This window comes from Rutidosis leptorrhynchoides, chromosome 6, assembly GCF_046630445.1.
Source record: "Rutidosis leptorrhynchoides isolate AG116_Rl617_1_P2 chromosome 6, CSIRO_AGI_Rlap_v1, whole genome shotgun sequence".
NCBI lineage: Eukaryota > Viridiplantae > Streptophyta > Magnoliopsida > Asterales > Asteraceae > Rutidosis > Rutidosis leptorrhynchoides.
This window is the reverse complement of record NC_092338.1, coordinates 333,264,367-333,291,844: the sequence shown is the minus strand read 5'-3', so window position 1 is coordinate 333,291,844 and position 27,478 is coordinate 333,264,367. Positions and strand designations below refer to the sequence as shown.

At 32.4% G+C, this 27,478-nt stretch overlaps 2 protein-coding genes across 2 annotated transcripts; one reads left to right on the top strand and one right to left on the bottom strand.

Moving 5' to 3' along the window:
- Window positions 1-22,382: 22,382 nt before the first annotated feature.
- On the top strand, window positions 22,383-22,928 carry LOC139854734 (uncharacterized). The gene has a single exon (XM_071844021.1). The coding sequence runs from the start codon at window positions 22,383-22,385 to the stop codon at window positions 22,926-22,928; it is 546 nt and encodes a 181-aa protein (XP_071700122.1).
- Window positions 22,929-24,977: 2,049 nt separating this feature from the next.
- On the bottom strand, window positions 24,978-25,684 carry LOC139856066 (putative phytosulfokines 6). The gene is made up of 3 exons (XM_071845298.1): window positions 25,489-25,684; window positions 25,294-25,370; window positions 24,978-25,146 (listed from the first exon to the last, which is right to left on the bottom strand). Exons 1-3 carry the CDS (start codon window positions 25,631-25,633, stop codon window positions 25,036-25,038), a joined length of 333 nt encoding a protein of 110 aa, XP_071701399.1. The 5' UTR covers window positions 25,634-25,684; the 3' UTR covers window positions 24,978-25,035.
- Window positions 25,685-27,478: the final 1,794 nt, after the last annotated feature.

The window sequence follows — 27,478 nt, the reverse complement described above, 5'->3', positions numbered from 1 at the left end:
TTAATCGATGATGAAGCATTAAAAGTGGTCAAAGAAATGCATGAAGGAGTTTGTTCTCAACACTCCGGTTTCCGTACTGTGGCATCATGGATCATGCGACAAGGGTATTTTTGGCCTTCTCTTTATCGGGATGTCGCAGAAATCATAAAAACATGTGAGAATTGTCAGAGGCATGGTACAATTCAGCGTCTTCCAAAGTATGACTTGATACCAGTGTCATCCGCTTGGCCGTTCTGCAAGTGGGCTATTGATATTGTGGGGCCATTCAATAGGAGCACTGGTAATGCTAAGTTCTTGGTGGTAGCGATCGATTTTTTCACGAAATGGGTTGAAGCAAAGGCTTTAACAAAAATCACAGGAGAAAATGTCAAGAAGTTTGTCTGGCATGATATTGTATGCCGTTATAGGGTGCCAAATGAAATAGTCAGCGATAACGGCAAGCAATTTGCAGAAAATCCATTTCGGAGTTTGTGTGAAGAGCTGGGCATAAAGCAAAACTTTACATCTGTTGCTCATCCTCAAGCGAATGGACAAGTAGAGGTTACCAACAAGGAAATCGTTGTTGGCATTAAGGCACGGTTGGGTCTGAGTCAAACTGGATGGGTGGATGAGCTGAAAAATGTATTGTGGGCACACCGGACGACACCAAAGCGGAGCACGGGGGAAACACCTTTCATTCTAGTGTATGGAACAGAGGCAGTGATAACGGCTGAAATATGTGTGCCAACGCAATGCATTATGGCATTTGATGTTGAGGCTAATTCTGAGGCATTAAGGGAGAATCTCAACTTGTTGGAGGAAAGAAGGTTGATGGCCGCCATCCGACAAGCAGATCACAAGCATAAAATGGCAAAATATTATAACAAGAAAGTGCAGCATGTGCAGTTTGAAGTAGGTGATTTAGTACTACGAGATAATGAGGCAAGCAGGCAAATCAAATTTGAAAAGCTAGCCCCAAAATGGGAAGGACCTTATAAGGTCACAAAAGTAAATCAGAATGGATCATACATGTTTGCTGCGCCTTACGTCGAGCAATATGAAAGAGCTTGGAATGCAATGAATTTAAATAAATTTTATGCGTAGCACTATATGCATGGACAGCTTGATCAACTGTCAAATGCATGAGATATAGTCATAAATGTAAAAATTTCTTTAAGAATATGAATAATAGCAATTATTCTTATGGCAATATTTTTCATAAGTTTTATCCGGCCAAGGATTTTTTAGCCTACGTGTCACATAGCTGTGTGTCATCCCTACCCGCAGAAAGAAAGAAAGCCTTTCGGTGGTAGAAGTACAATCATACTCAAAATGGTTGTATCGATAGTGAGACATGTAGAACTCACTAAAGCATCGAAGCGATGAAACGAATCTACAAAAAATGTCATGACACAACTTATATACACAAAATGCAGAGCAAAACGGAAAACGGACCATGGTGTCCAGCAAAATATTTAAAGGCGAAAATAATTCATAACTTTTCCTCATGAGTTTTATGACGGAAAGCGTATAACGGAGAATATGATTTCAATATTTACAAGCATAATGATTGCAAAGTACAATCTCAATATCTTATGCATTGTTCAGTACAACAATCTTACGCGTGATCTTTAAATAATTGTCCATGGGTTTACGCGACCATGGTCTTTAAATAATTGTTCATGGGCTTACGCGTTGCAGCCATGGACTTAATAAATATGCCATGGGCGCGCTTACGCGACCATGGTCTTTAAATAATTGTCCATGGGCTTACGCGTTGCAGCCATGGACTATTTTAGTGCGGAATGTGATATCACGTGCTTAACACTGCAAGGGGGCACTATAGAGCGGCATTGCGGAGTAGCACTGCGGAATCTTAGCATCTCATGGAGACGTATTCCGTATCCAACCGTCTTTCCAAAGATAAAGGAAACATTCCTTTTCTGGTATTGTAGTATATACTACGACAGCCCCCATTTCAATATAACTAAAGTATTTAGTTGTGTTGAAATTTACTTCACACATCAACCTTGTGCAAATTAAACTTCGCGGATTAGGCTTCATATAGTAATAAGCTTCTCAGATCAACCTTCGCTAGTTAAGCTCTGTACATGGTGGCAACAGAAGCTATGGTACTTGTACCTTTCATTTGAACAATCGTAATAATTTAAACAGATAAAAGTATATGTGAAGATAAAAAGATGCGTATTAAAAGTCGATACCTGACACATCCCATAAACCGCTTCAAACCATAAACAAATAAATGAGCTAATATTAAATAAGGTAATCCTCCTTACTAGAATTTTCTAAACCCATTAAATCGTAAATTATCATTATTTACGCGTCAAGGTAAAATCATTTATCTATGGAAACTATATTGTCAGTTAATGTAAACCAAATCTCCATGATCTTGACTTGCAAAACAAAATATTAATTCCACTAATTTTAATACTTGCATGAAATCAAGTATTAATTATTCACTATCGATTTGTAAAACCCAATATTTTAATTTTAATACTTGCATGACATCAAGTATTAATTATCCACAATTTGAGATTGAATAAACTTTGCCAGATCAAGTAATTTTTTATGGATGTGAGGCTAATATTTGATGTCATGCTATCATACAACTAATTCATATTAGACAACATATAAACAATTTGTTACTTGATGCTGACAGTTCCGTAATCATTAATATGTATAATTCGATTCATAAAAATCATAACGAAACTTACAGATGCGAGTTCAGACCTGACTCGCTAATTCTCTTGTCGGTAGGAAGGCACATGTTTTCTGGTCCCAGTTGAGTTCAGCCTGAAGGCTTCGAGATCAAATCCAATATTGTAGCTGTGTATAAGCTAATTGCAATTTCTAGTAATTATTCGTTGACTTAGCCAATAGCTTATTCAAACTCTAGTTAATCAATTGTAACGAAGAGAATTGAAAGCGAATAGTTCAACTTGTGAATGCGCTGATGGCGGTGACGACGTATGATCCAATAACAAGGATCAAGTCACGAACAGTTCCGTAGGATTTAGACACCGCAAATCGCAGATGTGGACTATCGTAATTCGTAATTTTCTGTTGTTTTCTAGTGGCGTAAATCATAATCATATGATTTGATTGCCCTAAATTGTAGAATTGTGTCCAAATTTCAATTGTAATTACCATCAATTACGTGACGGCTGATAATCACATATTTAATATGCAGAATCATAGCATTGTCGTGTTGTTAAACCATAGCTACTACAATTGTTAATTAAATCATAAATTGCAACTATGAATTAATTCGTATGCAACATTGGATATTGATAACCCTTTCTCAATGGGTTAATTCAGATTGAGAGAATCTCAGGTCATAACTTTAATGAAATATAGTTCATTCCTTATATGAAAGAGATGCTTGAAAGACCAAGAGGTAAGAACTTTCAACGTGTAGTTTCGAAGCAATTTTCGTGATCCCACCGGGTGTGCCCAAAGGCGTTGAGTTCAACCCGAATGCGTCGTGATCAGCCCGAAGGCGTCGTGATCAGCCCGAGGGCGCAGTGATCAATCCCAAAAGCGTCGTGATCAGCCCAAGGGCGCTGTGATCATGCCCAAAAGCGTCATGATCAGCCCGAAGGAGTCGTGATCAGCCTTCGAGATCGAGTTCGATTAATTATTAGCCGAGCGATTGTAAACCATTAGCAGATCGTGGAAGAATGTGGTCATCAAAACCATTCATGAAGTCATGTTCATACTAATGTCGTACTTTGCATATCAAACCTTGAATAGTTTTTGTTGACTCCTTGTACGAAAGTCAGGTACTTGCCTTTAATTTAAGATCTCACGACACATAAGATCACAGAAATACACAAGATATCCGAGAGATCGTATATGTAATATAATTCGTTTACGAGAATGCAAGTATAATTCAGATTTTAATAACGAATATTACGATTAGGAATTGAACAATTTCAGCGGGCATACGAAGTAACACATATTATATTATTATACCCGTATCGCAACATAAGAGAAATCCATGTGCTTCCCTGACGTAATTTAACATTCTTTTTGAACTTTTATCCAATTGTTAGTTCTTTGAATTAAAGACAAGTATTCAAAAGCAAAATAATCGCATGAATGTTAAATGAGTAGAACTCAGATTAATTAAAAAGAGTTGCTTTTTGTTAAAAAGTTACGGGAAACCCGGTTAATCTCCAAGCAATAACAATATATCGTATATGATCATAACAGCACTATGCATAAATATAATTGTTAGTTATCTTTTGCAGGATCATAATACTTAACCTACTCATATGCGTTTTTGCTGTAAAATAAATGAATACTTAAAATAAATGAATACTTACATACGCGAGTCAGGTCCCGTTTGATGGTAGGAAGACTTTGTTTGTCGTTTGTCCCACGGATGGCGCCAAATTGATCAAGCATATTTCCACCGAATGCTAGAGATACGCTTGAGTGCAATAGAGGAGAGTTTGTTATGTACAACGGCTTTAACCTCCAGTCTGGTTACCATGATAACCCTAGCCGAGATGATGATCTCGAGAGGGTGGTTATGGCTGTTTTAGGGGAAAACCCTACACTTGTGTAGGTAAAACCCTAGACGAGAGGAGGAGAGCGTTTTAGCTTCCAGGATGTGTGTATTTTTTAGGGTAGAAGTTCTGCCCTTCATTTATAGAGGCAATATTAGAGTTTTGAGGGAAAAGGCCAATGGGCTGCTAACGGGCCAGACTCAAGCACAAAACCAATTATTAGCCCGATGCGCTATGCGTATCATTAGTCCGGTTGCACATGCACCCGTACAGTTGCACAGTGTACCCGTGCGGTTGAAAGCTGCAACCGTACGGTTGTGTTCATCGAGCAACAGCAGCAAAAACTGTCGGGTTTCGAACCAAAATCCCCCAAATCTCGATCTTGGACCTGTTTTTTACGTCAAAACCGATTATAACTTGTACACAAAACATTTAGAAGTATAAACCCACAAGTTTTTAGCCAAAACAACATCAATTTAAGCATTATGATACCAAAATCACATTTATCAAAAACTATCACACCCCCAGTTAGGGCCTGGGCGAAATGTGACTTAATATCAAAATATACCAACATATTATAATAACGAGAACAATACTAAATGAGAAAGTTAAACTTTATTGAGTATGCAGCGGAAAATGAAATGTCGTTACAAAGGAGTAAAGTAAATGTTTAAATGCAATAGTAATAAATGCGATAATCTCTTGATCCTATGTCCAAGTAGCATCACATAAGCAGTAGATAAGTAAGCTTGAATCAAACAGCACCTGAGACAAAACATGCTAAAGTGTCAACCAAAAGGTTGAGTGAAGTTCATAGGTTTAACAAAAGTTTGACCGTTGTTTTAGACCACAAGATTTAGTTTGTAAAGTTGATCTCCCACAGGATCAAAAAGTTATGCCAAAGCGTGATATTTAGACTAAACGTTCAAGTTTGCCCCCATGACAAGTTGTGTCTGTCCTTGTCGGTTTAATTTCATTATCAAGTAATACAAAGACTTAGTCAAATGTATCGGGGACGTTACTCCCGATAGGCCTACCCCCAATAATTAAGCATGCAGAAGCAATTAAAAATATCACTGTAGGGACTTAGTCGGACATAGCCGGGTATAGCATAGTTTAATAGTTTGGTACTTGTGTCTAAATTGTAAAAAGTAAAAACAGCATGTGTCTCACCCCAAGTAAAGTAAGTAAGTTTGCTAGCAATAAAGATGGGCTATGAATTCACCTTAAATAGCAGTTGAAGTATTCCACGCAAGAAGGAAAGTAAAGCAAGTAAGTGATCTGGATATCAACCTAGAGGTATAACGTTTGATTAGTTAATGTCTAACTGACATAAAGTATGTTTATTAATATAGCAACTATATTGACAGTGACGGTTTTCGAGAAAAGTTCCTATTTCTCAAAAGTTTCTATTTTTGGAAACTTACTATTTATGGAAAGCTTCCACTTATAGTAAGCTTCTAGTTTAAAAATGTTCGGGTTATAATTCTTAACAAAGATGTTGTACAATCTCGTCCAAACTTCGTTGCTAACATGCAAGTCACTCGAATGATCTATTGTTACCGAGTGGCCCAAGATCTCTTGACCAGAATCTAAGTCTTGGCATTCGAGATCCACAAGCGTCCCATAATGGTAACAAAGATTACCCTAGGCCACAAGTAGCGGTGATGTTTATAGTCTTTGTACGCTATCTTTAATTATAACCTTCACGTTAGGTGCGTATATACATATATATTCATTAATTCGATTTTAATTATAATTCCTATATATTAATTCATAAAAATACTTTTATAATTTTTAGTAACATATATTACTAATTATAACATGTTATTTATTTTATTTTTAATTGCATATAATTTATAACATTATTTACATGTTTTGGTAAAAAAATAAAATAATAAACCGAAGTAAAAAGTAAAAAGTAAAAAGTAGGAAAGGAATACTTACTAGTAGTAATTCTTCAAATAGAGAATGAGAAAAATTTTGGTGTGAGTTTAAATGAGAAATGAGGGGTATTTATACTTGAAAAAATTAGGTAAAAAAATAAAATAATTAAAAGAAAAAGAAATATTTTAATTTTAATGATATTTTAAAATTCAAAAGTATTAAATGTTAGGTCATGGGATAATGCACAAAATAAAATAATAAAAGTAGTTTTTCCATTATAATTTTTAATTAAAAAGTATTTTATTTATTTATTTATTTTTTTTTAAATTCATTTATTTTAAAGATTTTTTTTATATAAATAAACAAATTAATTTAGTGCTTTTCCAAGAATATTTGTCAACATATTTTTTTTATTTAATTAATAAATACAAATTTTGCATAAAAATAATAAATAATTCGGTATTTTATATTTTTAATAATAATTATGATTTTAATTATTAAACTATAGTTTTAGTAAGTTTGTAAATATTATTACATTTATATATAATTGGATTTATTATATAGTTAAATATATAATACATTAACTAAATAATAAAAGTGATACAAAGTTTATATACTTAGTTAAATTATATCAAATTATATAAATTAATAATATATTATTTATTTAAGCGTACATTGTTGACTAAAATTACTATTCGGTCAATATTTAATTGTATATAACAACCCTTAATACATATAGTCAGGCAGATAACCCTAGAGTTAATTCAGTAAATTTAGAAGTCGAAAAGTGAGGGTTGTTACAAAAACCTAGCTTCAGTCCTAAATAAAACACTTATTTGGACATGAAATCATACAAATCTTACCATGATAGAATCACAATGACACAAGGAAAACGATTTCAGACACAATTTAAGCTCTAAATCAAGATATAAAGATTAGGGTTTCAAGGGAGTGAAAGTTAGGTACAGAGTGTTGTTTAGAAGATTCAAGAAAATGAGAGAAGGAGCTGACTCCTAGCTTATATATTAATGTTAAACACAATACCCCATCACACACGGGTATTTACCAGTTATCTAATATCTATCGTATTTAATTTGACAACCTTAACGGAGTTCAAATTAAATAAACGAACATGTTCTGTGACCCTTGTCATAAACTGGTCTCAACTAAACAACCAAATAATTATAAACTTATAATTATAAAAATCACTAATTATGCCATACCCAAGGGTAAAATGGTCATTTTATCTAGGCCCGATTACAGGATGTTACAAAGTAGTTAAGTAATATTCATGTAATGACTAGCAAGAGATCACTGAGTAATCTTAGAATTAAGCATATAGTGATAACATAGCATTAAACTAAGGCTATGTAAGTTTAATTGCAAAGCGGCATTTGCAAGATTAACGTATAAGCATACATTAATATCCAAAACATGTACAAGGAAAGAGCAACTCTTGGTTGAGACTTGGTGACCATCCTAAGTATTTCTAGATACATTTTAAATGTACATGTTTTTTTATAACACTTATGTGTTATCCTTAATCAAGGCTTAAATGTCATTAAGGTGTCATTAGGCGTGATTAACCAAGATTAGTGTTTTAGTGACCAAAGCTCCTTTAAAAATGAAGAAGGCAACTATCCTAAGCATGTTTAAACAGGTTTCATAAATTATAGATGCCCGGAAGTGGTCAAACATTTTTTGATCGAAATCCAGAAAGTAGGTTTATGCGGTCGATTCACGGTCAGCCGTGGAGTCGACTGTGCAATCATGATTTCGTAAATCTGGGTACAAGTCTCCACGGTCTGACCTGTGGTCGATCGTGGTTTATTTATGTCAAGATGTCTACCATTACTTTTAGCAATATGCATATGTCATCATCAAAACACTTATTGTTATGGGTTAAGATTAGTATAGTCATTAAGCATAATCCCATGTTAACCCACATTCTCCCCCCAACAGTACTAATCGCTCCATTACAATCCTACATTCCATACCCACCTTTCCCTCTTCCATTGGTGCCGATTTTTATCGGATGATACTAATTCGTCGGTCTGCATTCTGTTGGTGGTTTTGCTGGTACAAATGGTGTTCCATCACAGGAGATCCGGAATAGTGCTGTGAACATCACATCTGAGGAATATGGGTGCACGATATTTGTGGGTAGACTTGAGTAGTGTACTAGAGACATGTTGGCTTGCTTCTTCGGAAACGAAGGAGAAATTATCGAAATCAAATTCTAGAATGCTAGACGTTACACTTTCGTGACGTATGCCACTCCTGCGTATGCCTGTTTGGCACTCTCCAAACTGAACAAATCTGGGTTTTTTTTTTTTGAAAGCGATTTATTTTGGGTGGTAAAACGTCCCGTCATAAATTTCCATGACAACCAACGTTATCTTGGTTCCACAGTTTGATCATTAACTCTATATGAGCATTTTTAAATAAATATTGCAGTCATTTAAGGAAAAGGATTACACAAAAAAGAAATACAAACATTTGTAAGTTTTAAGACAAATCAAATGTAAATAAAGTTGGCCAAAAATGTCAACCAATACCCACAGTAATAGATGTATTAAAGTCGAATGCAATATAAATGTTTAAACATAAATCTGCGACACAATATGCAGACTCTCTAGCCAGCGGAAGCATATGCAAAGCAATTAAGTATCTGGGAATAAAACATGCGAGTAGATGTCAACAAAAATGTTGAGTGAATTATATGTTTAGTATAACAATTGTATAAAATTAGACCATAGGATTTAATGTTGAAAAACGTATAAAATGATTATTACATCTTCTGTGAGCACTCGGTAACTTAAGTTGTCTCATTTATTTACCCTTGCATTATATAATATACACTAAAATATTCATAGATTTTGATCCGTGACTCGGATTTGGATGATCCAAACGTATAAAATCATCAAATTATCAATCCTAACACATTAGATCAATAAAAAGTTCCAGAAATGGTCCAAAAACCGAATCCAAATCAGATGTTCATATGTATATGTATTCAAAATTCAATAATTCTTTTTTATGCGTAATTTATGATCTGTTTATCTGATTAATATGAATCCTATATGAAAAAATTATGTACTCAAAGAAAGGAATTCAATTAAATACTTTTCCATAACAGATTCACATGTTAAAGGTCACGAAAATAGCCTTATAGCTGCTGTTCAAAATTATATAATCTGAAATCATCAAAATTTTTGATTCCAAACAACAAATCCAACAATCCACAATCACATACAAGCACTATAACATAAAAACATGCCTAATAACAATCAAAATAATTATAAATAAAAAGGCTAGGGTTTATGAATTTTACCCTGATCAAAAATTGAGAAGAAGGATGATGTAGAACGCAGAAAGGAGAACCCGATTGTGTAACTAGTTTTGAGAAATGATGATCAATTGATGTTTGATTGTTCTTGGCTGATTTTGGTGATGGATGAGGATAGGGTTTGGGCCTAGATGAGAGGGAGGAGAGGTGAGAAAGTCTAATTAGGTTTTGGAAAAAGAAAAGTGCAAATGAGGGAGTAAGAATGAGTGTAGGTGCAAAATTCAATTCATTGAATGATTTATGGGTAGTAGGCGGCCGAAACCCCACATGGGAGTGAGCCCCACAAGCCCAAAACTTAATTTATTAAATTTACTTTTGGCTCGAAAGTCCAAATGTAGCTCGATTGGCGAAAGTACCGTTACACGATTAAAATTACCGGAAGAACACGCACCCGCAAAAAATAAAATCTAGAAATATTTTATAACTTCATATGACATAGAAATATCATAGATAATAAATTCGGATTTGTAAATCACGAAAGTCTGGTCGTTAGTTTGAAAATCGAGACGAGTCACCAGAATAAAATCGTTACACGTAGAAACGTATATATACATAAGTGTACATTTTCATTTAAAAATAATATGAAAATATTATTTATAATAATATAAGTCATATAAAATGACATTACAAGAATACCAGATAACGGTAGTTAAATATTAACAGAAAAAGATTACGGAAAAACTAGGGTCGTTACAGGTGGCCTATGGGCAGATCTTCCCCCGATAGAAGGTATACTTAGTCCAAAAACTGTCATACCCCCAAAAATGGCCTGGGGTAAATATGACTTTTCCAATATCATCACATGGTTAAATAAACGAGAACGACTCTAAATGAGACGTTTAAATAATTCAATAATTCAATTGCAGCGGAAAATGAAATGTTTTACATGGTAAACCCAAAAGTAATTAATGTTTAACAAATGATCAGAAACAATAAAAGCAGACTTCAATGCACCAGCTAGCAAATCACATAGGGCAGCACATAATCTATTCTTCACCTGAGACAAACATGCTTAAAATGTCAACACAATGGTTGAGTGAACATCATAGATTTAATAATTAATAAGTTTTAGATCACAAGATTTATTTCAAAACATCAAAATATTCAATATGCCATGAGTTATAATATCGAGCTAAACATTAACCCCTAACACTGCGCGTGTGTCGGTAATCATTATTATGTACCCCATTGACGATCGGTCAATGGGTAGAGACGTCACTCTCAATAGGCCTACTCACAATAATTAAGCTTGCAACATTTTAATTCCAGCAATTAACGATATTATGGCGGGGATTTTCATGTAAGAATACAAGTTAACAATAGTCTCATGAAGTTGCATATCAAAAAGTTTAGGCATTTATGTCTAAATTGTAAATCATTTAAAACAAGCATGTGTCTCACCCCAAGATTTATAAAATACATTAAAATATGTAAAAACGGGGCTATGAGTTCACCTTAGTAGCACAGAAGAGATATTCCACAAGAGTAATGGATTGAACGGAAGGATATGATCGGAATCTCAACCTAGATATAGAATGTACGATCAGATATCACCTAAAAGACTTAAGTATAATAATTATACTAATAATGATGGTTTTCTAAAGAAATTTCCATTTTCGGAAAAGTTACTATTTATGGAAAGGTTCCACTTACAGTAACTTTCTAATTATAGAAAGTTCGTGTTATAGTCTATAACAAGACGTTGTACACCTTTACCCAAATCTCGTTGCTATCATACAAGTCACTCTGATGGTCAGTTGTTACCGGGCGCCCAGGATTCTTGACCAGAATCTATGTCATGGCATTCGAAATCCACAAGCGGTTCCCATAAGGCAACAAGGACCACCCTAGGCCATATGTAGCAGTGAGTTTTGTATATAGTGCACTTTATCTTGATTATAACCTTCACACATATAGGTGTATAATCTCTTATTATATAGTTAGGTTAATTATTTATATAGTTATTATTAGTATCGTATAACTATTAATAGTTTAATAATTATACGTGCACTATCACTTAAATCATAATTATTATCTTAGATTAATTAACATTTATAATATACTAATCATTATCTCATACTATATATAATATAATTAGTTACATTATTTATTACTTAGTTACAAGATACTTATTAATATAGTACATAATTAATTCAATATATTCCATAAATACTCTAATAATTAATTAAATACCTAATAATAATGTAAATAATTTTTATAGCCTTAGTTAGTTATAAAAATCAGTAGGAAAATTTAAGAAAATAATTTTATTAAAATTTTGTATTTAAATTCTTTTTCTATTCTTAATTTAATCACAAAAAAGGATTAATTCTACATAAAATAACAAATAAACCTAAATAATTATTTTTAAAATTTTTATATGTTCCTTACAGTAAATATACTTGTATAAAAATATTAAATAAAAGATTTCTTTAATTTATAATTATTTCCTTATTTACTTCCTATTTACATTACAATAGTGTTTAATTATGTAATAATTATTAATTCGACTCATAAATAAATTTTTATATTTTTATCATATCTAAAAAATGTTTAAGAACTCAGAAAAATTAATTATTATATTTTATTTACGGTACATATTTTTATTATGAATTTCACCTAGTTTCCTTAATTAAATAATACATAATTCGAAATTAACTTTTATAAATTATATTATGACCTAAATAACTAAGTTAAATATCATAATTTACTGGAAAAATATTTATATAACTTAAATAGACTTTTTCCTTTTTTTATAAATATATATTTATACCGTATATATATATGTATTAATAAAATGTTTTAATTAATTAAAATATAAAAACGTATTATAAATCAGAAAAGTTATTTTTTATAGATCTCATATTACTTATTAATAATTAACATGCATAATTCATAATTAAATAACCTCAATATATTTTTATTATGTATTTGTTTGTGTTTCGGCCGAATATAATACAAACAATTTTTAAAAATAAAAAACTAATTGTTTTTCTAAAAGTTAAATTTTTATAAAACCCATTCATCATGATAATAATTATCATGTAAAAATTTAGATTTAATTAAGTGTGTAACAAATTAAAAAAAATTATTATTGTTGTTGTTGCTTTCGGCCGAAAAAATAAAAGAAAGAAAAAAAACGAAAAAAGAAAGAAAGAAAGAAAGAAAAACTCACAAAATTTTTAGGGTTTTTGAGAGCTTCAAATTTGTGAATGAAAAATTATGAGGGATTATGGGGTTTTTATAGTTGAAAAATACTTGGACTCCAAGAAAATACATTCCATTTAAAAATACAAATTAATTTCTTTTTTTTCTTTTTTTTTCTTTCGGCCGACTAGGCCTTTTTTTTATTTATATAAAAGGAACATTCTAGAATTGTTATATATTATTTATTTATTTATTTTAATTATCCTATATATATATATATATATATATATATATATATATATATATATATATATATATATATATATATATATATATATATATTATATATATATATATATATATACAACAACAACGTAACCCAATACCACATGAGTGGTGTATGGGGACAAATATAAATACATAAATATTTATTTTATAAATTTTACATTTATAACCCATTACTTAATTATTTTATATATATACCCATATTGATATTTTATTTATATTTTATTTACACTAATAAAGAGTATATACATTTTAATACGTAATATATACATTTAATAATAATATTAATATTAATATTAATAATAATAATAATTATAATTATAATTATAATTATTAGGGTTAGGGTTATAATAAATGATTAGGGTTTTAGGGTTTAGTTCATTAATTACGAATATTAATTACTTCATTTAATTCGTCCGGATAACAACCCTAATAGGTATATCACAGAAATACAAAACAACAATGAAACCCTAGGGGCATTATAGTCATTTCAGAGTGGAAAAATGAGGGTTGTTATTGTACCTCCCCGTTAATTTAAACTTCATCCCGAAGTTTCAGGAAGAATTCTCTGATGTATCAGCGATTGGAAAAAAATGAGGATATTTCCGCTTCATCTGGTCTTCACGTTCCCAGGTATACTCGGGGCCTCTTCGTGAATTCTAACGAATCTTAACAATAGGAATAGAGCTTTGTTTCAAGCCTTTTACCTCAAGATCCATAACCTCTATCGGTTCTTCAACAAAATGTATTTTATCATCTATGCGGATATCATCCAATGGAACAATAAGTGTATCATCAACAAGACACTTTTTAAGATTTGAGACATGAAATACATCATGCACATTATTAAGCTCAGAGGGTAATTCCAACCGATACGCCACAGGACCAGCTCTTTCAATAATCTTGAAAGGTCCTACATAACGTGGACTTAATTTGCTTCGCTTACCAAAACGAACGACGCCCTTCCAAGGGGATTTCGTTTTAGCTCCGTTTTACTTGATCTTTTTGCATCGTCTTAGTAATTACTAACTCTACCAAATTAACCGACAAAGTGAATATTTTGGCGATAAAGTTTGGAACTTTATTATTTTTGGGCCTTAATATCGAGGTAAAAATGTGACTTTTTAGCCTATATCAGTGACAATGGTCGAGCCAACAATTTTAAACAAAAGCGCTTCTCAAGAGGGAACCCGTGCAATAAAGTAGAATAGAAGAGAATAAGTGATGATAATGAGCCTATGAATAAAGGACGAAACTTACGAGTCAACAAAAACCGTCTGTCTTCTTCGTCCAGAATGTTTCTTTAACCAAATACTCGCCAGTCCGTAGGGAAGTACTCGTTTCTTTTTACTCGTAATTAGCTCTAAATTTTATGCATTAAATAAATCACATCAAAACTTATCACTAAGTGTGGGATTCTAACCCAATAGACACTAGACAATATTCCCCAAAACCTTTATTAAAAATTCTAAGTGTGGGATACCACACTGGGAACATTAGGGATAATGTTCGTCTAAGTGTGTTATAGTGGTATATACCTTTTAATTTCATATCGTAATAAGCCTGTTACATAGATTATTTGTCCTTAAGCTAAATTTTAAAATTTTTAAACAAAAGAAAGCCTTTGTGAATAAGTACTTTCGAAAATCTAAAACGTTTGTAATAAAAATTAATGCTTAATTAAGGCATAAATCTTGTTGGGATGAAACGATTCTCTAAAATAGTTTTGCATGACTAGGAGTATTCAACCTAATTTGATTGTGGTGAGGCAACCAAATAAGGCCCTGAAAAGCATTTATTTTTAATGCTTCACTATTTTCCGTTGAGTGTGCTGATGTCTGTACTCGGAATCAAAACTTGCTCTTGAACTGCATTTTCGAGTAGCGAAATGTGACATAGGTATAACCAGAAGAGCTTGACATTTGTCAAAACCTTATCTTCCCTACACCATCATCCATTCATTCTCCTCATGATCATCTACCCAAAATAAAATTTCAACGATCCTAAAATCACCATACATGGATAAAACCTCAGAAAACGAGATCGCCTCAAAAGAAGATTCTCGAAAATGGTACCAACGAGCATTGTGGCAGAAACTTGGAAGTCTACCAAAGAAGAAATTCCTAGAGATGATACTAAAAAACTAAATAAATAAATTATGAGAAAAGAAGAAAAATACATCTTTCAAAGTTCTAAGAAAAGGAGTAGAACTTATATCAAAAACTTAAGACTGCTGGAAGACTGAAATCGAATCAAAGGATGATTGTTCATCAAAATTCCTAAAGAAGAGGAATCATCAAAAATTCCACAAGTGCTTCACAAGAATCAGCACTCATATCTATCCTTTTTAATTTCACCAATAAAGTCTTCAAAAAGACTATTTCACCCATTTTCCATCTTTACACCCTTTCATAATTAATCAACTTCAACACCAATCAACAAGACACCCTTTCACCATCACCATCAAAACAAATGACCTAGAAGCTATGGTCATCACCGTCGTCGCACTAGTAACAAGAATTTAAGTCTTGAGCAAGCCTATGACGAAGAGTGCAACATGACTGGTTTTGAGCGATTTTGATTCTTAGATCTATAGGAAGCCCCAAACACTTGAGTGATTTAGTGACCCATGTGAGAAAGCCTACGTCATGTAACCTCCTATCATGCTCGCAGAGATAATTTTTACCCCAACATAGAAGACTCACCCTTATTTTAGCTCTTATAATAAAAAAGCAAACCGCTTAGACATATAGAACGAAAACTTGAAAAGATTTATTGAACTTAAAAACAAGAAATTTTCTTGAGGACAAGCAAAGTCTGAGTGTGGGATATTTGATATCGACTAAAAAGTCACGTTTTTACCCCCGATATTTAGTCCTAAAAAATTAAAGATATAAATTTATCTCCGGATTAAGCGTTCATTTTCTTTATTTGATAGATCAAGTGATTACGAAGATATGCAAGAAGAATCGACAAAAATGAGCTTAAAACGAAGAATCTAGAGCGAAAACGATGAAACTTAAGTTATGAACCCGGAAACCATGTTACGATCCAATAAATCAGCAAAAGCAACCAAGGAAGACCAGGCACATGGACGGCCCTCATTTCACACGGCTTGCCCAGGATGGCTTGCACACGGCTGCCTCACTCGGGCTCGACACCTACACGACTGCTTCACATGGCCAGGGCATACGACTTGCCCAGTGTGCACAGCCGTGAACACGACCTACCCATCGAGATTGTTTGGCTATAAATAGGTCATTTGTAATCCATTTCAATCACACACTTCGCACTTCACACTTCTTACTAAATACTTCACTTTAGACACTTTCGAGGCCTTCTCACCTCCAAGCGGGAAATTTAGTACCTGGTGGCGAACGCCGAAGCTCGTGGTAGGAGCTGTTTAGAGGTCGAAGTTGTCACTTTTTTACTTTCGAAACTCGCTTAATCTATTGGTACTTTTATCCCTTTTATTCTAACTGTTATAGTGCTTTCTATTCATATGATGATAGATGATATTGTTGCCATGATTAGCGAGTAGTTATCTTTAAGTGCTTGTTATGATGTAGTTAGTTACGATGCTGAAATAATAACTGTATAAGCGTGATGTCGTTGAGATGTTTTTTGATTATGATTTAAAATCAATCACTTTTCTAACTAATATACGTGGTTATTGGCTCTGTTATTGGGAGGTCGTGAACCCCGATTTAGAGTAGACTATCTCTGTCACCCCTTGGTAAGAAACGCTATAGGATACATAGTGCGTTTGTCAGAGGCACAATAGTTGTAGTAAGCAACCTACGCTATGGATTATGACAGCTAATCTTTCGTAATGGAAACTCTGACTAAGATACGTAGTACATAGTTAGCCCTGAGTTGTGCCTGTGTAGTCACTAGCATTTAAACACTGTAAGCATATCAAGAGGCACAACTGTTGTAGTACTCTATGACTCTGCCGTGTATGGCCATGAAAGCTAATCTTCAGTGCGGATACAGTATATTGCACCATAACGTGGTCTCAAGCATTGCACCCCACTTGAGGGATACTTGGTTAATTAAGGAACTGTTTGTTTAAAACCATAAAGGATTAGACTGTTAGGATAACCGAACGTGCTCATGGAGGTTACTTTGTAACTTGGCCATGGTATTCTTTATGGTTCTTCTCTTTAATTTAAGGGCCTAAATGATTTAATAAGTCCAATCATTAACGAAAACATCGGAAACACATCATGTCTCTCGGATTAGGGATACTTTCAATCTTTGCTTATACTTCAGAAAGTTTAGATCTTAAGGATCATTAATATGTCACCTCACTGGGTCGCTCCTACTGATGAGCCGTCGATGTTTGCATGTAGTTCATGTTTCTCGGGCGTCGGGGGTATTGGATATTGTTGTCTATTCACAATCTTCAAGCCAAACGTACTTACCCAGTGGCATGCTAGTGTTCTGACAGGACGGTAGGACTAGTATAACGGGTTTAAGGTTATCACCTATTCATGAGTCGATGCCATACATTTTCAGCTATGTAACTAACAAAATCATAACATGCACTTGCTTTTAACCTTATATGATTTGCAAATTTTATCTTTACCGCTTTCCTTTATTTCTCTGTCTTAGAAATAGAAAATATCAAAATACACCCAACACCACTCCTTAGAAATTATAGGTCTAGAAATGTTTACTACTGCGATAGGTTCGATTCTGTCGTCTTCTTAAACGAACGACCCTAGGTTATACTTCCCTTACTCATCCTTAGATAGGAGTAGTAGAATTAGACCTGCATACTATAAATTTAAAACCCAGTCCTCTTGTGACAAACCACGTCTTCGGTTGGCAATATACTTTCCGGACAGTTACATTTCAGACAATCGGAAAGTACTTTCCATGCCTCTTTATACGTAAAATTGTGACCAGATCTCTCTCGAATGTCGTACTTGACGCTTCCATTATGTCCAACTCGCTAGCTCCACTTCGCCATTTTTTTATAGTGATTGTGAATAGAAATAAATAATTTAATGCCTTTTGACAGTTTTCCCATTTTCCAGTTAGTCTGTCAATGTTTCTTCCTTTTGAGTACAACAAAACGATTATATTTTGATAAATTTATATTCCAAAAAGAATCGTGAGTTTGCAAGTTTTTGATTTGACGGATTTTTCGAAGTATCTCGCCAACGTTCCGCCAATATTTTTTCTTCACCCGGGGTTTAAAGCATAACTTTACGTTTTGGGCGTTTACTTGTTTCGCCTACTTTTTTCTTTCCTTTTCCTTTTGCTTTTTGTTGTTCGATTTCGGGTTGTGTTCTGGGTAATAATTCAATATTATGTTGTGTTGGTAGTTGTGGAATGTATGCCATTTGTTGAGAAAAAAGAAAATTATTAGTTGAAAAGATTTGGTTATTGTTGTGAAATGTATGAGTTTTTGTGAAATGGTATTTGTCTTGGAAATGGTATTTGTTGTTTTTGTTGATAGAATGCGTTTTGATTTTGGAGCAACTTGCGAAAAACTTGGTTGATTTAGATACGAATTGATAGCTTTATTAGAAGACATATTATTTGGTGGCAGGATAGGATGTTTAACATATGGTTGTAAAAATCGTTGTTACAAAGAGTGCTGAAGTGAATGAGGTCCACATACAGAGTCACGCACTAACTTGAGAAGTGCGGGAGACTAGGGAATGAATCGGACATTTTGAATGGAATGTAGTAGAAGTTAGATGAAATGATATTGTTTTTGTGTAGAACTATTGTGTAAATGACAAAATTGCTCATTTCGTCCCTGTGTTTTTTACTTTTTACCCGTTTCATCCATGTATTTTATTTTCTGCATTTTTTATCCTTAGAAGCATTTTAAAGTCTCAATTTCATCCATCACCCTAACGAACGTTAATTGAGTCCGTTAAAACTATTTACAGGAACTATCCACGTAATCTTTAACTAATTAAATTATAAAAATCAATCACTTAAATTTGGTTATAGGATACAGTGGTCATCAGGTAGTTTGGGTAAACCCAATTCATAAAGAACCTTTATAATCATGACAAAGCATATAAAAACCATAATGATGGCTAAGTAATTAGTTGTTAGAAATCGTATATTTAAGATAATATTCCATTTGATTGAACAACCTAATATAGCTGATTCAACATGCGTATTGTGCACAGTGCACATTATTGATTTTTAGTCGATCAATTCACTTTTGATGGTAAATTAAACATTGATATTTATAATATTTTAGTTGAAATACTCAAAACCACATCAGCGGACAAACTCCCTACTGATATGGAATGGAAGCAACAATGGAACGATTACTGGCATTAATAGACGATACCTACAAATACGTTGATGATGTTGTGGTGAGACTTATTCCATAGTAGTTATCATTACATGTTTTTACATTTACCTCTGTTTTTGTTAATGAACATGGTAGATACCAAACAAATAATTAATAGCAGCTGCATGAAATCAATAATAATCTGATGATATTCAATCAATAATAAGTTGATAATGAATAATAGATGGAACGATTATTATAACTGGAAGTTTATATTGATAAAAAGAAAGATAGAAGAAATCATATTCACAAATTGATTTCGCAAGAACCTATACCAAAACTCACAAGGGGTTGATTTTTGTAGTTTAATTGGTTAAAGATTACGTAGATAGTCCTATGAAAAGTTTTAACGGAGTCAGTTAACATTCGTTAGGGTGAGGGATCAAATTGAGACTTTAAAATGCTTTTAAGGATGAAAAATGCAGAAAATAAAATACAAGGATGAAACGGGCAAAAAGTGAAAAACACGGAGACGAAATAGTCAATTTTGTCTGTGTAAATTGTCAAATGAAAATGGGTTGTATTTATAGTTTGCTAAAAGTAAGCTTACGTTTTATATATATATATATATATATATATATATATATATATATATATATATATATATATATATATATATATATATATATAAATAGTGGTAGGATCAAGAGGGAAGTAACCATTCGGGGGGAAGCAAAAATTTTTTTTTTTTCGTTTTTTGAAAAAACTTTGTTCACAAACATTATAGATGAGATGAAAATATGAACATTTAGTAGAGACACTTTGTGATAAATATATTTATTTTGGCGGGAAAAGGCCCGAAGAAGTAATATATAACAATTATCGTGTTTTTCGAGCGTATTTTGAGGTTTTAGCTATTGGGGTTTAGATATTAGGGTTTATAGGGTTTAAATATTAGGGTTTAGGGTTTAGATTTAGGGTTTAGATTTAGGATTTAGATTGAGTTTTTAACACGAACGGTTTAGAGTTTAGGGTTTAGGGTTTAGGGTTTGGTGTTTTGGGTTTATGGAATAAACCCAAAACACCAAACCCTAAACCCTAAACTCTAAATCGGGCTAAATTTTACTTCACAAAACATGAAAAAAAAAAAAACGTTCATGTTCTTCACGGACAATATTATCTTGAATGTTATTTTTGTCGATCGTTTTCCCGCCTAAATAATAACATTCATCACGAAGTGTCTCTTCTAAATATTCATATTTTTGTGTGATCTTGATGCCGGAAAAAAAAAATTTCAAAAAAACGAAAAAAAAAAATTTCAAAAAAAACGAAAAAAAAAACTTTTGCTTCCTCCCGCTTCTCCCCGATTGGTTACTTTCCCATTGATCCTGCCCCTATATATATATATATATATATATATATATATATATATATATATATATATATATATATATATATATATTAAAATTTCAACGTTTATCATCACCGTTTGTTTTTTAATTATTTTCTGATATTAAATGGGCTAGATTCCAAATAAAAGTAAAAAAAAAAAAAATCTAATTGTGGGGACATGTTTTCAGCGTCAAATGTCGTTATGGGTTTGACTGGCGTGGGAGATGGCGCACCACTGCCTATCTCTGCCAACGCTTAAGTGAGGGCGAGGTTGTTAGGGCACACTGAGGGTAATATAGTGCTAATAGCGCCCTCGAGGGCACGGCTGAGGGCAGAGGGAGCGGCAAGGCCTGTTGGTAGAGGTCTAAAAGGTAAAGTTTTAATATAGACTATTTATTAGTTATTTAGTACTAATTTTTTACTTTGCTTTATGTTTTCTTTATTAGGTGACTTTTTAACATATTTTTTCTAATATTCACGTTGTCTGTTTAGCCATTTTGTATTAAAATATTTTATTTGTTTTCTTCTTTATCCTTGAGTACTAGTAGTGGTTGCGTTTTTCAAAGGTTGATCCCCATCGAACGCGGATTTTTGGCTTCCTACCACACTCGCCTGACATTACGATCGGCATCCTCTCGACGTTTTCAGTCTGTAGTTATTACACGAACGTTGGGTTTCAATGTTTTAGGCTATTTTTCTTTTAGCTTTCTTCCATTTTTTTTGTTTTTTGGTCCATGTATATTACTTTAAACTGAACAGAACACTGAATCACACTTCAACTATTTTCACTTTTATGTTCAAATAGAACTTTGAGCAGAAATTTTAGTTGACGCGTTACCACTCTCATGGTGATTTTTGTAATATATCTATTTTAGTTTAATTACTTAATAAAAAAATATATATCGTGGTTCTTTACCTAAAAAAATAGGGGGATGATTCTCACACACACTTTTTTGATCCTCACACACCTATTTTAACCTTTTACTCTTCTAATAATACTCAATTTGTGTGTGAGGATCAAAAAAGTGTGTGTGAAAATCATCCCCCAAAAAAATATCGTGGTTTCAATTTGTTCATATTCTTATTAATTGTTGTATTTTTTTTGTGTTTTAAATTCTTTAGAACTTGAATTAGTCAACAAAAAATTGTCCATATTAAGCTTCTTTTTTTTTTTTATTCAATTTCATTTCGCTTTCCTCTGTTTTCCCTAATTTTAACTTTTTTCATTTTACTAAACTTTTGGACTAAATTAAAGTATTTAACCAAAATAATTATATTGTATAATAAAAAGGTCACGTGTTGTTCCTACTGATTCAAGTAACAATTCTATTTCTACTCCACACCAGTTTAATGCTTTAAATCAAAATTGTTTCAACACGTTTGTAACAAGCAGGAAGAAAAATGTTAATTGGTACTCGATTCTTCATGAGCTATCTGACATTGCCAACATTGGTGAGCAACTTGGTTTAAATGTTGATGCTTGCAACAATAATTTCACAGAAATGCTTAATAATATGGGGGATGATTTTGTGGATAAATGAACGTTTTATCCCTCAATATTTGTGGATCGAAGCACCGAAGTAAACGGGATTGGGTTAAAGAGCTTTGTTTGAAACATAACATTCATTTTGTTGGTCTACAAGAAACTAAAATGCATCGCTTTGAACATTTTCGTATCAAGTTTATTTGGGGCAATTATAATTATGATTTTACGTGTAGCTTTTCGCAAGGTCATTCAGGGGGCATTATCTCCATATGGGATCCGTGGTGGCATCGCTCTTACTTAATTGTGAAGGGCAAGTGGTGTTCGTGTGATGATTATTTTTTCATGGTTAATGTATATGCGTCTCAGGATCCACGTGAAAAGGCTGCTATTTGGAGTGCCTTGCGTGATTTTATGGATGTGCATCAGGGAGTTTATATGTTGCTTGGAGATTTCAATGTCGTGCGTGATGAATCTGAGCGATTTGGCTCAATATTTTCCGAAGAGGAGGCATGTGTTTTGAAATTCTTTCTTGATACCGCTTGTTTAGTTGATCTTCCAATCGGAGGCAGAGCTTTCACGTGGATGAATACCCCGTGAACCAAAATGAGCCGCGTTGATAGAATTCTTCTCTGTTTCAAGTCCAGATTTGTTACAAGATGGTCACGTTACTGTGCTCGATAAAAAGTATTCTGATCATAACACTCTTCTTTTTCATTTTGAAAATTTGGAATACGGTCCCATTCCTTTTAAATTTTTTAAGTCTTGGTCAAATCGGGCGGGTATTGACACTTTCATTACACCAATATTAATACTAATCGTGTGGCACCCCTACACTTAAAGCTGAAACTGTTGAAGTCTGATTTTTAAGCTTGGAATGCAGTGAACCGAAATCAAGATATGGTGAGACTAAACTCTATTAATTCTGATATTCTAAGGATCGAGCTCTTAATGGATAATGGCTCGGCTACTACTTATGATGTATCTTGTTGAGCATCTCTTATATTGGAAAGAACGAATATTGAGGACCTTAAAGCTATAGATGTTTTTCAAAAATCTAGAGCTCGTTGGGTGCTAGACGGTGATGGGAACTCCAGATATTTTCACAACCTTCTCAAAATGAGAAGACGATCACAACTTGTTCATGGTATTCTTGTTGATGGCACTTAGATTACTAATCCAGGGCAAGTTAAAAACACTTTCTGTATTGTGTTTAATACCAAGTTTTAATCTGTCCATTCTACTAGATCTTTTGTGTAGCTACATGCTGTCAAAACTCTTTCTCACACAGATTGTTTATTCTTGGAAAGCGATCTCTCGAGAAGAAATTAAATATGCAGTTTGGGATTGTTAATTGGACAAACCACCCGGCCCGGATGGATTCCCATTTTTCTTCTTTAAAAAGTACTGAGATTGTTTAATAGATGATATCGAAACATTTGTGGTCGACTTCATGCAATCTAGTAATTTTCCGAATGGTTCCAACTCCTCTTTTATTACTTTGATCTCTAAAGTGACTAATCCAGTTAATGTGAAGGATTACCGTCCTATCTCCTTTATTGGAGCTCTGTATAAAATTGTTTCTAAAATTCTTGCAAACAGGCTTTCTCATGTGATTGACAGAATTGTTAGTAGCGAACAAACAGCTTGTGTTTTCTAGATTAGGGCTTGGCCTATTTATGTCTTTCTATATATTTCTGTAATGTAATGTATCACCTGAAGGGAATTAAAACAACACCGGCTTTTATAAACAACAACCGAAACATGAATTGGAAGCTGAAACTAGGTTTAACACGTATATAATATAATAAGGGTATATATAAGGGTATATTCTTAATATGACAAATATTTCTGGGCGATATATTTTATAAACGAGAGAAAGTAGTGCTTTTGCATATATGGCATGAAGAACTCATATTAATGTCATTGGGGTTTTTATCGGCTCAAACTTTAACTCTACATACAAGTTATAATGCCAAAACTTTTTTTTTTCTTTTTTCGGACAGCTGACAATTTTATTAGAAACTAGCAAAACGCTTGAAATGAAAACAAAAAGTTACAGAAATTACAATTTATAAAACAACAACAAAAAAACATGAATTACAAGGAAAGCAAAGAGATTGCAACCATAGGTTCCAATTACAATTCATCTTGTGAAATCTCGAAAAAATCCAGTTGAAGCTTGTCACCACAATATTATCAATCACATGGCATTTTCGGAAGCTTTTATCTTTAAAAATGACACTGTTGCGCAATCTCCAAATACTCCAAAGAGATTTTTCAAAAATACTTTTGAACAATTGGGGCGCATAATCTTTGAAGTTGAAATAAACTCATTAACAGGAGAAAAGCTCAATATGAATTAATAACTCATATAACACTCGACCTGAATTTCATATTACAAAATCGACTTGTTTATTGTAGAAGTACACAAATTTACTAGCTACAGTACTCTGTATTATTTATAGTTACTTAATTGATATTAGTGTAGTTGATAAAGTTTAAGTTACACCCAGTCCCAATTATCTCCCTTAAACTAAGTACTCTAAGTTTCATGGGGTGGATGCATATAATTAAGTCTCTACTTTACAAAAATTACTCCGTATGTGACAGAAAGATATAAAAAAAAAAACACTACTATATATAAATATAAACATAAATTTTATTTTATTTTATTAATTAAGAAAGTGAAATATGACTTAATGTATCAAGGTTTATGGCGTTGTGTGTAGATATAATCCAAGTGAGCATCTGCAAGAACTCTTCTCTTCAGGCACTCTTCATCTCCAGTTCCACACTCCTCTATTCCCATCAACTCCTGCAATATATAATATAAATATATAATATAATATATAATTAATAATTAATTAATAACCAAATTCATAAGAAGTGACAACACAAAAAAATAAATTATTAATTAATTTAAAAATTGAAAAAAGGTTAAATAAAAAGATGGTAAATTTACATTGAATGAGTTGATTGGATCCAAGTCAATAAGTGAGTTTTCACTTGTGTTGATGGATTCATCATCAGATTTTTCACCTGAAAATATATGGAAAAAAAAAAGGTGTTAAAAACATACCTTAATTAGATTATATATTGAGAGATTTATGAAGGTTAAGAACATAATCAATTAAAGAAGTATTAGATATAAAGTTACCTGGTTTGATGTGCAAAAAGCTAGCTGATGCTTGTGAGAATAAAGCAATAATGGAGATAATTAAGAAGATCAAACAAACACTACAACGGAAGTTGTGCTTCATTGCCTTACTATTGAGTGGTGTTGAGTATGAGTGATATGTCATATATGTATAAAATTAGAGAGAAATTGTGTGTGTGGGTTTGTGGGTGTGTTTTGTAATGTGTGTAGTGTATAATATATGTGTAGTTGAAGTTGTTGACTTATGGTTTGGAGGGATACTTATTTACTTGATAAGATACTGATTTATTGACTCATATTGACTCCTAATCAAACAAGTTAATTTATTGTGTATTTGTTTATTATATATAAAATATATAATATAATATAAATATATAATATAAATATAATATATAGATAATTATAATTAAATATATATTAATAATATCCTATCTACCATAAAAAAGATCTTATGGTGAGAAGGCAGTCTATCATTTTCCATAATTATTGTACTTGAAATTGACACATTAGCTAATTGGCTATTTGAAACTTTATCGATCTAAAAGATCTATATGCACCAAAAGACATGTATATAGCTATATCGAGCTGATCACTTTTAACTACAGTATAAGATTGAGAATTAAAGTTTTAGAATGAGACCTATTCTTGAATCAAACGTGATATTCCCTCCGTTACATATTAATAGTTCACAGACAAAAAATACATAGTTTAAGAAAATGTTATAAAAGTACTGTACTTCTGTTTACTTTCCAGTTTTACTCTTACTTTTTCTTTTTCCTTTAATCCTATCTACATACATTAAGGACATAATAGAACTTCAGTTCTTATTCTTTTATATGTATGGAAGTGAACTATTAATTTAGAACATTTCGAAATAGGATATTAGACTATTAATACGAGATATAGGGAGTATATAATATAATATAGTACGCTTGTGAGGACGTTAAAAAGGAAAAGTAGTGTGCTTTACATAATTACCAGATTATAGAGTAAATTACTTATCATCATGGTATTTAACATTTGTAAATACAAATAATACAAACCAAACCAATTACTTATCATCATGGTATATAACATTTGTAAATACAAATACTTATCCAAACCAATTACTTATCATCAAGGTATATAACATTTGTAAGTTGTGATGATTACATATTATTATGGCATGTATGTAAATGGTTTCGATTTTTATGAAGGCATGATTATGGTGATGATGATGAAAGGTGGTTTTTTTTTTTTTCATCACATGAAAGATGATGATAAGTCATGTGAAACCACCATAGAATATATAAGAGAGAGAAGAAAGTGGTCCACATTACAAGAATCAGTGTGTGATAGTGGCTGACAGCATCCAACCCAAGTCAACCTTTTCCATGTACTCCACAACTGTTTCCCATCTTTACTCTCTCTTTTTTTATACTCGGTATCTTTTACTCTAAAAAAGTAAAACATATGCCCACTTCATTCGAATGAATACTTCCATTTTCTAACATTACTTTACTTTCTTTCTCATTAAAAAGAAACAAAAAGATGTACTTACACACAAATGCTAACCATATTGCTTGATGCACAATTGAGATTGATGACATAAAATTATTATTATTATTATTACAATTGAGATTGATGACATAAAATTATTATTATTATTATTATTATTATTATTATTATTATTATTATTATTATTATTATTATTATTATTATTATTATTATTATTATTATTATTATCGTTATATAAGTTATAAAGCGAGTGCGTTGTATTGTAAGATAGCTTTTTAACCAAACAACATCATAGGTAAGTCTTGCGGTCAACGTGGAAGAAAAAAATCACATAACCAAACATGCATGAGTGGAATCGAACTCATAAACTTCACTTTATACTTGTTAAGTTACCGTCACAGGGTTCGGGGTGACTAGTGCTGATTTGAATAATATGGTTGTTCATTCACTACAAGAAAAAGTAGAACGGGCGACGGCCCATTTTTTACGGCAA